At 39.7% G+C, this 15,159-nt stretch overlaps 1 protein-coding gene across 1 annotated transcript in view; it reads right to left on the reverse strand.

Moving 5' to 3' along the window:
* Nucleotides 1-6,810: 6,810 nt before the first annotated feature.
* scara5 (scavenger receptor class A, member 5 (putative)) overlaps nucleotides 6,811-15,159 on the reverse strand; it is a 126,560-nt gene continuing 118,211 nt past the window's right edge. The window contains exon 12 of the mRNA XM_041805285.1: nucleotides 6,811-12,571. Coding sequence (XP_041661219.1) covers nucleotides 12,438-12,571 — 134 coding nt within the window. The 3' untranslated portion in view covers nucleotides 6,811-12,437. The remainder of the gene's footprint in view (nucleotides 12,572-15,159) is intronic.

A 15,159-nucleotide genomic window follows, 5' to 3' on the forward strand; every position in this document is an offset into this window, starting at 1 on the left:
AAGGTATCCATAAAGGCAATAATGCTGGCTAATATTAATAACTGATAAATAAATAACTGGTCTCTTTCTCAAAGGTAATTTCTCTTCAGTCTTTTTGCTGCTAATAGAACAGCTTTTTTCTATTTTCTCTTACACAAAATTACAATAAGTTCAAATAAATAATAGCAATGATTTTAGAAGGAGGAATGCCCCATTGCCTTTTAGATTTCCCCCATCCTGTACCAGTGCATGTAAGTATATAAAACACTTATACCATCAATGGATAGATGTTGCGGTAGGAGCCAGATAAGAGGAGATTTGTTCCCTCTTTAATGTCAGGACTTGTCTGAATGATCTCCCTCCCCTCAGATGCTGAAGCTGACCTTGACCTCTTCTCTCATGATCAGACTTTTTGTCTCCTCTCCTTCACATACTGCAGACGTTCCCGGCCTGGCCTCCTCATTGTGTGGAGGGATAACTGTTTCATTATGAGGAAGAGGAGCGAGGAATGTAGTTTGATGACAAATGGATGAAGAGGGGAAGACTGGGACGATTGCCTCCTCCTCTCCCTCTGTATTTCTCCCCATTCTTCTTTCCCCTGTTGGGAGATGAGCTCATGTTTGTTGGCTCTTCTGCCACATGTTGTGGTACATTTTATAGAATGAGGATGGGTTAATCTCTGGTCAGACCACAGAGAAACAGCCTGAAGGACAGGAGGGTGCCTACTGTCAAGATCATGTGGAGAAAATGACAACAATTTGATTTAATGATCCAAATACATGAAGTATTTATTGTCTGCAGCTGGGAGGAATACAAATTGTGACAAGATACTGTTTTTGATATCAAGTACAGCCTTTTTGGAGGCCTCACTGTTTTCTCCCATAAAAATGTGGGTCACAATGTTGTTTTCTGGAATGCTGTCACATAGCTGTCCTCTTAGCGCTCAAACTGATCTTTAAAAAATCAAGTTTACTTCAGTTTTAAGAAAGCAAAAGTCACATTCCATTGAAATATGAGTATTTCTTTTACTACAAACCCATTTAATAGCTGTTCTAGCATATTTTATCATATCAAAAGTTTGTTTTCTTGATCTAAGATAATCACATTTCTAACTTTTTTGAAAAACATGCACAAGTATAACAATTGTGGTTGTTTTCTTGACTTATTTATGTCATTATTCTGCAGGACAGCAGTGCTACTTTTCCTATGATCACGAGTTAACTTCTAGAGATCTCTGGAAAACAACTTAAACTTGCTCATCCTCATTGGATAACCAAAACTGATTGATTGTTTTGATTGATTTGAAACTGTTATCATTACCTTAAAAATGAGACAAACGACTTCAGATCACATAAAAATATCAAAATTTAGTCCCAGTCATGGGAAAATTAAGTAAAAAAAAATGTGGATTCATGTCTGCGTTGGACTTATCTACCTCAGGTTTAAAATGATAAAGTAACACCCTAAAGAAACTGGAATGATAATTTGAACATGAGATTGAGATGGCAGGGTTTGTGGACTGATCATATCATACGTTTAATGACTTGACCCAAGATGATTAAATCTACAACCTTTTTTTGGGATGTTTTTTGTTTCCGTTGTCTATTTTATCTGTTCATTTTGGGATCAAAGTTGATGAACGGCAGTGTACTTTTGTACCAAAGCACTTAGTGGACATGCAGTAATGTGCAGAACTTGTCCTTGCATATTACCAGGTGCATGAGGAAAAAAATCTGTTGGAAAGATAACAAAGTTCACTCCTTCATTCAGAGTATGGGGTAGATGTGGCAAGTAAGCACAGCCTAGGGTACCATCAAGACGAATAGTAGGGCTGCAATAAATAAATATCCAAACTGGTACTGACATGGTACAAGTGCCAACACATCAGATATCGAACACAGATATCGATACTTCTTTAAACCCTGCTGGCCCAAATGAAAGGCAAGAAATGTGTGTAATTTTTGTGATTTACTTGCACTCACTTTCTGAACATGAATGTCTTTAAATTGTTTTGCTGTCTGGAGTAATATCTCTGCTCTGCTTGAATTTTCCTGCTGTGGAAATGATCCCTTTTACTGACACAACTGCTTTATTGTTTGTCTCTGATGCAGCACCAGTACACAAGTTTTGCTTGAGCCTCTTGCATAAAGAAGTTACACCGGTTTCCTTTTTTCATGCCATGTTTTATGGACAACTTTAAAGATATTTCTGAAAAGTATTCATGACACACAGTATTATTCAGGCACCGGCACAGTATAGAAAGTATTGATTTAGCACTGGTGTCAGACAAACCCCAAACCATACTCAATCCGAGCCATTGGCCCCCAGATGTGCTGTGGATGTCCAGAAAACCACCGGTAAAAGAGATGTTGTCGAGCTTGATCTTGGCTATTGAGTGACACGTGTGTCGATGCATGTCAAGCATAACTCTGGCTCTTTAGTCTTACTGGAGACTCTAAATCAGGGGTGTCCAAACTTTTTCCACTGAGGGCCAGATACAGAAAATTTCAAGGATGGTGGGGCCACTTTCATATACCTCCCTTTAATGATAAAGGAACTCAATCCAGTCCAATTTAGGTAAAGATGCACTAAGTGGTTTGATATGCTTTTAAGTTAAGTCACAAAAAGTACATCAATGAATTGTTGTGTCAAAATGTTTGTTTACAGAATCATCACAGTAGCCTGGCCTGGTGTTGAAAGTAAAGCATACACTAATCCAAATAAATTCATACTGTCTTCACAAACTATATTTCTTCTGTTTTCTAATTGACAGACAAGTGTAGTTTTGTGTTGCCTTCCCGGACGAGCCCCCAAGATCACACAAAAGTATACTCATCCATCAGTAAGAAAACACAGATAAACTATACAATACAGAAAAGCACAAGTCTCATGTCCTAATGTGGGCCATTTTTCATTCATGTTTTAGAATTTGCTGTGGGCCAATTAAAAATTGACTAAGGGCCGCATTTGGCCCCCATGCCAAAGTTTGGACACCCCTGCTTGAAATTGTCTGTAGTTGTCTGTGTTCACCTGTTCATCTCTATGATTGTCTGCCCTGTGATTGCCAACCAGTCCAGGGTACTTCAGCTGAGATTAGCACCAACCCCCTGTGACCCCAAATGGGACAAGTGGTATAGATAATGGATGGATAATGGAAGGATGGTGATTCTATTCACTACAAAGCAAAAAAGTATGCCCTAATATTAAACCCATATGTTATTGTTAAACATCTATTCCAAGCAAATAGGCATTTATTATCTGTCGGAGCAGTCTCAACTCAAAAGTTGGGGAAATTAAATTAACTTATAAAATATTTACAACTTGTGGCAGTAATTATTTGAGAGGATCAATGGATAAGAGATTTTATCAGATATATTAAAGTCACTGCTAGAGAGATAGCAGAGCTTGTTCAAGACCACCCAGGATAAATGTGTCAAGTTTTACGGATAAATTAGATTTCCTTTCTCCGTGGTTGTTTCCCACTTGAGAGAAAGTGTCTTACTTTATTTATGAAATCTTCTACAACTGCAGCCAAGGACAGACGTTTTTCTGTGGTGCAAACATACTGCACGCATAATTTACTCTGACGTTTTCTTCCTGTTTGTGTTTGTAAAGGGAAACCAAAAAGCCTCCAAAGATTAACCAGCAATCATAAATTCCAAATGACGGCATGAAAAAGGAAGTTACATCAGCTATTGTATTTCTCATACATCTTTGTTGTGGTCAGTGCAAAAATTAAACCAATATTTTGGTAAATTCGTCTTTCACTTGTTCGTGTGGCTCTCGAGGGCCCTGTAGAAACTGTCTTACTGTATTATGAATGCAGAATCAGATCCTGATGTGTCCTCACATGTGAAGCTGCTGGTAGCCTTTCTGATCACAACAATAGAGCATGTGGGAGATAAAGTAACAGATATGTTCTTCAGGTGTTGGTGGAGACCAAGCAAGGAGACAAAAGAAGACAGCTTATAGTCATCGCATGAGCTGTGTTAGGGTTGTACATGTTATATTTTGATTTGCAGCTTGTTGTGCTGCTACCGCAAGTGGCCCTAAAAAGTAGTTTTAAGAGCTGCACCAATATGGCTGACCAGGGAAAAGAGTTAAATAACTAAATAATAATAATAATAATAATAATAACAATAATAATGCTAGTTCTAAAATATTTCAGTCATGTGAACCTCTGTTTTAAAAAAAGACAATAAACTGCAAACAGATTTGGAAAATGACAAAATAAAGAACAACTTCTTGACTTGGTGATTTTACCTGATTTTAGACAAATACACAAGGACAGGCACTGATGTTGGATGAGAAGGCCTGGCTTGCAATCTCCATCCCAGTTCATCTCAAGGGGGCGCAGTGGGGTTGAGGTCAGAGCTTTGTGTGGGCCAGTCAAGTTCCTCCACATCAAACTCATCAAACCATGTCGTTAGAGTCCTTGCTTTTGTGCACTGGAACACAGTCATGTTGGCATAGAACAGGGCTTTCCCCAAACTGTTGCCACAGAGTTGCAAGCATAGCGTTGTCCACAATGCCCTGGTATGCTGAGATGGGTTTAAGCATTACGCAATTTAAGCATTTATTATGGCAACATGTTTGGCATCAGGCTCCGACTTGATCACTCCTTGCAGATTTTTATATACAGAATTTGAGGAGTGATAAGATATCAGCTTAAACCCCCAGTTGGAGCCAACAGGTGGATGCTGGGGCGGGTTGAAAGTGAGAGCACAGTGCTTATCCGAGGCAGCAGCGATTGCAGAGCAGAGGAAGTGACTGGAAATGTGCAGCTTAAAAAGCCCACTAATTTAGGAGGATGTAAGTCATGTGACTTGATTAGATGCATGTCAGGTGGGAATCATTGTGCTCGAGATCATCGACAGAAATGACTCACCAGCTTTTTTTCATTTATTTGCTTTTTGATGACATGACATTACTTTTATAATTCATTTTGAATTATTTTGGCAGATCCCCAAGCATTGGCTCGCAGATCCCCAGGGGTCCCCGGACCCCAGTTTGAGAACCACTGCTTTACACCACTCCATCCAACGCTTGGCAGTGGACTTGGTAATGTGAGGCTTGCATGCAGCTGTTCGGCAAACGAAACCCATTCCATAAAGCTCCTGCCGTGAAGTTTTTGTGCTTACATTAATGCCAGCGGAAGTTCAGAACACCTCAGCTATGGAATCAGCAGAGACTTGATGACCTTAGCAGTTGTTGACCCCACTCTGTGATTTTGCTTGGCTGAACTGCTGTTGTTCCTGAACGCTTCCACTTCCGAATAATATCACGTACAGTTGATTGCGGAATATCAACTGGGGATGAAATTTCACAAATTGTCTTATTGCAAAGGTGGCATCAATCACAGCATCACACTAGAAGTCACTGAGCTCTTCAGAATGACCGGTTTTGTATCATAAATGTTTGTAAATGGAGACTTCATGGCTAGGTGCTTGGTCTTATACACCTGTGGCAACAGGTCTGATTAAAACACCTGAATTCTATTATTAAAACTGTACAGACAAAATAATTTGTCTGTAAAGTGTACCTTACATTTGATGCACACCTGTAATGACAATAGCTTGAAGCCCCTTGGAGCACGAGGACTCAGGATGCCAATCTTTGCCTGATGGTAAAACTGCCTATGCTTGCGACAACATTTTGATTCAACTTGCTGAAAAGATCATATTTTATGGTTAAAACCCACAGCGCTGCTTGTACTACATCAGTACAAATTGAGCACAGAACTGTCTGATGTTTCTAAAATTTGATGAAATCAGGACCAAAGTGTTCCTGATTCCATCCATTCAAACACTGACGTGTGTAAAAGTAGTTCCACTTGTGGATGTCGACATTTCACTCTATCAAATAAAAAAATCATATAAAGCACTGTCCTGCAGGATAAGTAAAACCACGCTGACCGGGATCAGACCTGGTCCACAGTCTTTGTTCTGACTGACGGCCATGTGTGAGCGAGGTCAGCCAATCATCTTACATCCGCCTCACATGTGGAAACGTTCATACATGTAATTATGTTCAGGGCTGACAGTGGAGGTGCACATGTATACACCCACACGCTGCTGTGCTTTTGATCATGTGAAAACACTCACTCACACACGTAATACCTCTCTGTCTTCACCTGTCAACATCTTCAAAGCCTCACCTCCATGTTGTCAGTAAAAACAGCTCACCTGTTTGAACACACCTACATTTTATTATTTCAGCAGTGCATATACAGCATTTAGTGGCAAAAATCAACAGAACATGAAGTGTTTTCTTTAAGTAAAAGTGAAGCAATCATGTTTAACTCCGTATGTGTGTTATGACCAGCACAATGTAGTAAAAACAGAGGCATGTTTATAAAAAGTAGCACTTTAAGGCCTTTGTACAACCAGGTATACATAAAAATAGAACACTTTAACATCAATACTGATAGAAAATGGCACATTGAAGTGGTTAAGTGCATTTAGTTTGAATTGCTTTGTGATGTTTTCATTTGTAAAGGCTGCTTTGTGTACAGAATTATGAGTCATTTGGCAGAAAAACTACCTGAGATAAGAGGAAACAATCACAAGATTTTTCTTTGATGTTGGCAGGTTGAATGAACATCGGCTAAAGCAGATGTAATGCATATTTCCTCTGGCTTGTGTTCTCTGAATTCTAGGCCATGGCAGATACATTTAAAGGGGACATATTATACACTTTTAAGACAAGTTTATATTGGTCTCAGAGGTCCCCAAAACATGCCTGTGAAGTCTGTTGCTGAAAAGAAACCTCCAGTATTTGATTTTTGCACGTCTAAAAAACCCACTGTTTCAGCCCTGCCCAGAACCTGGGGGAGGGGCTAACTCCCCACATGACATCATGAGAGGAAAATCTGAGAATGGCTTGTTTCAGCACACATTTTCTGAAAAGTTGAGAAAGGGGGTGGGGGGTGGGGTGGTATTTTGTCTAGTACTGGAGGGAATTGTGGAAAGGTCAGTGGCACATATTTTTGTTAGAAATGCCTGAAAAAGTAATTTTTGAATAATATGTCCCCTTTAAATGACCTTCACTCCCATTCCTATGAAGGTATGAAAAGGCTTCAGAAGAGACCGTGTGTACATTTTTCAACTAAAGCCCTTGTTTGAAAGTGCAAATTAACTCTGACATTGTTAGAAGTGGTGACATTTAAGTAACACAATTTTTATGTTGCAGCCTGATGCTACATTTGTTTTACTTAATTTTTCCCTCTCATTAATCTACACTCATGAAATTTTTGAAAATGTCTTTAAAATACAAAACTAAAACATCGCATTGACATAAGTATTTAGACTTATTGCAACAATGCTTGCAACGCTCAAGTGCCTCCCATTTCTCTGGATCTTTGCTGAGATGTTCCTGCACCTTGATTGGAGTCCATCTGTGGTAAATTAAAATGACTGGACATGCTACAACCTTGCTATAGAAGGCCTCACAGCTGACAATGCATATCAGAGCAAAAAAACAAGCCATGAGGTCAAAGGAACTTCCTGCTGAGCTCAGAGATGGGAATGTTGCAAGACACAGATCTGGGGAAGGCTGCAAAAAAGTTCTGCTGTGCTGAAGGTTTCCAAGAGCACAGTGGCCTCCATAATTCTCAAGTAGAAGGAGCCTGGTAAAACCAGGAGTCTTCTGAGAGCTGGTCGCCCAGTCACACTAAGTGATCAGGGGAGAAGGGTCTTAGTGAGCTCCAGAGATCCTGTTGTAGAGATGAGACAAAGTTCCACAAGGACAACCATCACTGCAGCCCTACACTGATCTGGGCTTTATTTTTAGAGTGGCTAGACAGAAGCCTCTCTTGAAATACATGAAAGCCTGTTTGGAGTTAGCAGAAAAGCACCTGGAGGACTCTCAGTCTGTTAGAAGCAAGAGTCTCTGGTCTGATGAAACCAAGATTTAACTGTTTGTCCCCTGTCCCATATGTTATGTCTGGAGGAAACCAGGCATCACTCACCCCCTGCCCAATGCCATCCCAACAGTGACGCATGGGACTGAGAGACTGGTTGGGGTTGAGGGAAAGCTGAATGGAGCAAAGTACAGAAATATCCTCGATGAAAACCTGCTCTGCAGTGCTCAGGACCTAAGACTGGGCCGAAGGTTAACCTTCCAGCATGACAGTGACCCTAAGCAGACAGCCAGGACAACACAGGAGTGGCTTAGGGACAACTCTGTTAATTTCATAGAGTGGCCCAGCAAGAGCTCTGACATTAGCCCTATGAAACATCTCTGGAGAGACTTGAAAATGTCTATCCACTGAACGCCCCCATCAAACCTGATTGAGCTTGAGAGGAGTTGCAAATTATTTCCCACTGGTAGTCACAGAAAGGCTGGAACCAAGTCAGTCACATGGCGTATTTCTACTACAAGTTTCAATGAAGGAGGCGGCCCCTGCTGGTTATTAGCAAGAACACAGTCAAGCAAATTCTACATATGCTTCACTCTCTCACACAGAGAAACCTGCCAATTGTTGTAAAATGTCCATGATTTCACCTAAGTTTTTGGGAACTACTTTATTCTTTAGTGTTGCCAAAGCATCTACTGAGACACATCCGCCTCTTAAGTCTGGTTTCTCACCTCATTTTCCCTTTTCTTTATTTCCCTTTCCCTCCATGAATATTTGTTTGTTTGTGGTGATGCCGTGGTTTCAAACAGAAACCACAGGCAAACACTGAGGCACTTGAGCACGAGGTAGAGAGGGAAATTTGTGGCTGTAATGGCTTATAAAGTCAAATTCATATCCAACATTTATTTCCCTGCCTTGCATAGCCATTTAAATGGACATCATGTGTGCAGATGAGATTCATGTAAAGAAAGCAGGCCTGACTGTTCATGATCTGCTTACACAGACGGATTTCACTACAGAATATAAAAACAGTGGGAAATCACCTACAGCTCCCCGGGGGGAAAATGTGAGGGTTGTATGTCTGACAGATTTTAAGGTGCACTAAAAGAGTTTTCCCTTTTCAAATATAAAACATGACCAAGTGAAGAGACAGGTTGATGCAAACATCTCACTACAACCTGCAGCTCCATGTCTGAAAAGAAATCATGGGAGATACCATCTTTTTTGGATCTGAAGTCGGCCGTAAAGACCAAACCCTACAGAGAGGCATAAAACTTGAGTTTGTTATGGTTGGATTTATGTATGATTGTGTGTGCGTACACGCCCACATTAATGCTAGAACAACTGAAGTTTTGGCAGAAAACATCGACAGACTTGCCGCTGTAAATCGTAGAGGGCAGTGCAGGCGTCAATGCATTCATCTGTTTATACTCATCTGTTCTCTTTCATGATTGCTTCATCTGTCAACTTCAGTAAATGATAATAACCCATTTCAAACCTTTGTTAGTTGCATGTTATCCTTCATTTTTTCACTTCAGAAAAATAAGGCACATATTTGGTGATTTGCAGGTTAAAATGGACCCAGATGTTGAGGTAAAAATGCAAAAAGCATATGAATTCTTTTTTTTTCTTTTTCCAAATCCAAGGAGGAAGAACTTAAAAACAAACTGAAACAAACTGAAACATGGATATATTTAAGCATCTTATAATCTTTTTGTGACAGAAAAAGGCACTGAACATCTCCTCTCATGTTTTTGTTGTTTTGGTCCCATCAAACTACCCAGACAGACAGCCAAATATTCTTCATTCACTTGTTGCCAGCTTTTTATGCACACCTCTCAGCTTCCTGTTGTAGGTGGAGATCAGGTTGAATAAAATTTCATTTAAAAGTTAGAAGACAAGACTGAAAACAAAACTATGACCCTTTAATGACTACAAAAGGCCAAATATCTGTATTCATACTTTTGTGTGTATAAAATTATTAATGTACAGAAGCCCTGAGTGGACATTCATCTGTGCAATTTATTTTCCTGCGACAGCAAGATCATTTGCATGCAGAATGGCATGCCATGATCTGGTCCATAACAATATTGTATTTCTTTTAAGATTGTCAAAAAAAAAGGACAGAAAATGTTGAGATCTCAAGAAAACAACCTGAAGATACTCTGTATCACAAGAAAACAGAGTAGATAACATGTAAGTGCTGGGCTGCTAAGAGCCTCTGTGTTACTTGATGACAAGAGATCTAAAAAAGAATCATTAAAATGCCACCAGGGTAAGTTTATGGCCACTGTTAACAGTATGGAGAAATATTACACCAGGTGGAGCTCTTTTGCACGCTGGTGCATGTGTACATTTGTTTCCTGCTCCTGGTTGGTTTAAAATGATCTTGCTGGTTTGATGGGTCTGTGCTTGAAAAAACACTGCTAGCTGGAAAACATGGATGTGAATAAAATAAAGCATTCTAAGCAATTCTTTACAAATATTTTATGTTAAAGGAAGTGTACCCAGCATTTCAGATAAACCTTAAAGGGGTAGTTTACACCTTTTTTCAACATCTGTTTTGGGCATTCGGATATAACATTTACTGCACTTAAGTATAAACTTCTGCATTCGTGCATTTTCTGCATGTTAGCAGCATGTCTTCACTGACGGTCTGCGATGACTTATAACTGGCCACATGCAAATAATAGCTCATGCATCATTTCACTGATGAAGGTATCCATGCAAATGATGTGCAGTGAAGCTATGAATGTGAGCAATTTATCCACAGGCCATATACTATTGATAAACTTTTAGTAAAGATTATTTGATATTTTGTAGTTGCTCAATAGAAATAACACCAATGTTGAGTGTGATCTGTCAAATGATGTTACTACAGTTTTACTTCAACTGAAAAAAAACACCCAAAACATTATTTACTTTTACTTTTTGTAAGCCCCAAAAGCCTGTACACAGTTTCTGTTTCTCTTCTGTTGGCACTCAGATGTGCGTAATAGGAGGGTAAACCACTGTCATTGCACATGTGTAGTTAACGGTTAAGCTAGTGAGATGGTAGAGACAACAACATTACACTGCGGAAATATCCACAATAATGTTAATTTACTGATGAAAAGGACAAAAGCGACATTATAGTTAAATGTAGGTTTAGTTGCTCCAGTTGTATTGTTTTCAGTGAAATAGCTGTGCTGCACAGCCACTTCAGTGTCTGTCTTTACAGTTCACTGTCAGATTGGGAGCATAAGAAAGAGCTGTAAAAATTATGGTGCATTTTATTTTGTTATTAGGCTGCAGAGTGACAGATTATGGTCATAGAAAAGGCTGCAGTTGAGTCAACACATTGGCAAACATACAGTCAACTTCATGCCATCTACCACTGGCATGTGGGACAAGTAGTTGAAGAGTTTTTTTCCTTTTTTTGTTATTTAATAGACATAACAAAAACCAAAATAGTACCAAATGGATTGCTGTATTCGGGCCAAAAAGCCAAGTCTTATGCTGAGAAGAACCAAATGATCCAAATCTCTAAAAAGAAACGGATTTCCTTTTATTCAGAGCCAGACTGGATGGACATAAACAAAGCCATACTTTTTGTTAGCTGGTGAATGACCACAGATTACTTCAACTGACAGGGGAGTAATCGCAGCATCTTCTCTATCAAACCAACCCAAATGAAGGCATCTCAGACCACATCTGTATGCCGTCTGAGCTGTTGTTTTCAGTATGCCTTAATAAACACACAGCATCAATGTTTACCACTTGGTATCTGAATGCCCAAAATAGATGTTTATCCATGTTAATGCATGGTATATATGGGGTCAGAGATGCGCAACATAAGGTTTTGTGGGTAACACAAAACCTTGCAAAGATGCTTTAAAGTTGAAACAAATTGCAGATCAATTTGTAATAAAGTGAATCTTAACACAAATCTTTCCCTGTTGCATCTGCTTACTGCTTTTGACCTGCAAATCACTGAATGACTGACTAATGCGATATGATATAAAATAAAGCAGAACTGTGTATATGTAGCATCACTTAAAAGCCATTTCTAGTTAATACTGTGAAGAGCAGCTGCCATTGACAGTTTTTATGTGCCGTTTCAGCTCTGCAGCATCTTGTCAACAGCTGACTCTGGAATGATAAATTCATTGGATTAATTCCCTTCTTATGTCCAGGGTTAAAACAACAAACCTGACCCTGGATGAGCCTGTTAAAGCTGATCTTTGATCTTCACTCTTCAGCCTGAAGACGCTGTCCTGATGCACAGTCCTGTCATCCATCATCTCCACATAACAGCTCTTATGTTAGGGGAGGACAAAGTCTGAAAATATGTGCACTTTCTCAACTCCGTGATTCAGTCTTGCAGCAAAAATAATGTGTTCGATCAGGAAATTACGGAAAAAAACTTCCTTCATACACACCATGGTGGTTTGTCCAGGAAGAAGGCACTTTCTTTAGCAGGAAAAAAAGCAAATATCTGTTTTAGTAAACTCCAGCAGTGGTGGGTTTTTTTTTGCACCTTGTGGCTTCATGAGAGTTTATAAAGGCACTGTTAAGGGAGACAGTTCACAGCTGCATCAGAGCCAGATAGATCAAAGAATCAAACAGCACAGGTCACGCCAGCGTCCTCCACATGGCCGCAGTTTGTTTTACCCCATCCTGGAAACTTACACTTGTGGATGGTGTCTTCAGTTCCTGTGCATGCCACGTCATCCATCCAGATCAGACCGGTACCTGAGAGAAGAGACGGATGTATTAAAACTCTGTTTTTGGAAATGCAGGAAAACTGTCAAAACTTTGTAGACATGAGGACTGTAAAAATAAAATTATCACCAGGTACTTTCTGATAACTGAGCCACTTTCTAACCATGTAAGCATAGAGAACTCCATGCTATGATTTCATCTTGACTGGTGTTAGATTTTTGGGAAATTTTAGGGCAAATAAAAAAATGCAGGGCAATGATCTTTAAAGGCTCAGTATGTAACTTTCAGGGTGGATTTTGGGACCAAAACCAATGCTTTCCTGGATGAACCTCTTCATCCCATTCTACCTCAATACATCCCTAATCGTAATAGTCTGACTTAAACTAGACAATTATGATGCATGTAAACATGTTGATCTGATGCACATTCTACAGAACTGAATTTCTCTATGTTGGGCAGAAAAACGTAGCAAATGTGGTTGGAAATTGGTTTTCTCTTGCATGTATACACCTCAGTCATACTTGACTTCACTTGGCATTGTGCAAATGGCCCACAGTTTCAGCGCTGAGCTTTGACCTACCCCTTGTGGTTTACAAATTCCCACTGCACACCTGATCAATAACTGATCTATAAGCCGTTAGTTGCTTGCTAAATTGTTTGCAAGACTAACCAGAATATGGTCCACAGAAACTAGCTGAAACGGGACATATCATAGCAGTCAGACATGCTAGTTTCTTCTGCATGGGTAAACTGCCTAACAGAGCTATAACTGTGGCTTGATTTTACCATGCATGTAAACATCTATCTCAACTGATTCTAGAAACGTGAGAGACCACACATGGCTACAGATAATAATAACCATAGAGAAATGTGGCAAGCTGTTAGCCACTTGCTAACAGCTAGCCACCTGCTATACCCATATGGATAACAATTGTGGTCCAGCTCCCTCCCTTGTAAATTTGATCGTGTTATGTTTTAAAAAACACATATGAACACTCTTGCTGTAACGCAAAACAAAGTTAGTCCTCCGTTTCTGACATCGCCTAACTTTATGCTTCATATTTACTATTGTTGCCTTGGCTGTGTTTGTTCTGCTTCCTCCTTGGGGCAGTTCACTTTCTGATTGGTTATTCTTCCCTTGTTTAATCTTGTTCACGTCCCCACACACAACAGAATTTGTGATGGCTCTCAAAACAGAGAGGCTCAGATTATCTTCCAAGAAGATTGGAGGGGGATCACTCTTTAAACACCTCACACCATAGATCATCTGGCAAGATAACTTTTGAAACGTCTGACTTTGGTCAGAATAGGGGAATCGAGCCAAAAACAATGATCTTGCACAATGATCTAGTAATGTGTGGCACGCTTAAGACCTAGAGAGGCATAGAAGTGCTGGTAAACATCAGAAAACAAGATTTTGATATCAATTTCAGGTCTGTTCAAGAAAATCTGTTCCTCAGTTTGTATCCTTCAGTTGTGCTCTCTGAACGACACCCCAGTGTCCCTGAGAAGAGGAGACCATCACTCTTCCTCCACCTGGTGGCAGGGCAAATAGTTAGAGAGGGAAGGGTTCATTCCAAAATAACAAACAAAAACAAAAAAAGTATAAAGCATGTGTGGTGCTTTCTTTGGCTGCTTTGTTTCACTGAGAAGATCAAACAATCAGTGTAAACACAGAGCTAAGACCAACAAACCCAGAGGAAGTTCGACTTCCCTCTATAAAGGAAGTCATTACTCCACACTATATTATCATTTCTGGATTTATTCAGATTTTTAATTCTTATGAGTTAAATAAATTGGAGCTGTTCTAAGTAGCCTGAGAGGAAAGTATCAAGGCAAAAAAAGTGTGTAAAGCACTAAGCACCTCACTCTGCTACTGCTGAGGGAAGGTAATAACTTAAGGCACACAGCTGAGTGTGTATCCACATCTTCATGTACGTAGAAACTTCATTAAGAAAATCAACCTGAAACAACAAACCTGAGTGGGACCAAAACAGGAGTTTGAAAACTGATCCCCTGTGATAATTGAGGAAATTCCTTTTCCCAGTTCACTAAGAGAGACGCCTCCATCTACGGTAAAACATGTGCGTTAAAAAGTGGAGTGAAATGAGTGAAAGAAAACATATTTAGTTTTCTTCATCAGTGTGCATGATGACCAATGGTGCAGCCAATGTATTTTGAAGGCCAGAAAAAAATCACATCTGGACCTCGACAGCAGCGAGTCCAGGTTCAGCGTTTCCTTTTATGGCTCATTCATGATCACGTTCTCCTCATGTTCAGTCAAAATGATGCAACTGCAGCCAGAAAGAAGGAATGTTTTGGCTGAAGCTCAGTGGAGTTTATTTACATGCTTAAGCATGTGAGTGTCACATACACACTATAAAAATCATACACACAAACTAAACATAAACACATCCTAAACACATCCAAGTTATTCTCACATTCCTGTCTCCTGGTTGTGGGCAGTAGAAAACAGAGTTCTCCTACCATCTTACTAACAGAACGCATTTTTAAGCTGCTCGGTAATGTCTTTTCAAGCAGACAAAAGATTCTCAACTTGTTGTCATTTCAACAGTTTAAATAAGGTTAACAGCCACAGTAAAGTAAAATGATACCGC

Source organism: Cheilinus undulatus, linkage group 14 (genome assembly GCF_018320785.1).
Source record: "Cheilinus undulatus linkage group 14, ASM1832078v1, whole genome shotgun sequence".
NCBI classification, from domain to species: domain Eukaryota; kingdom Metazoa; phylum Chordata; class Actinopteri; order Labriformes; family Labridae; genus Cheilinus; species Cheilinus undulatus.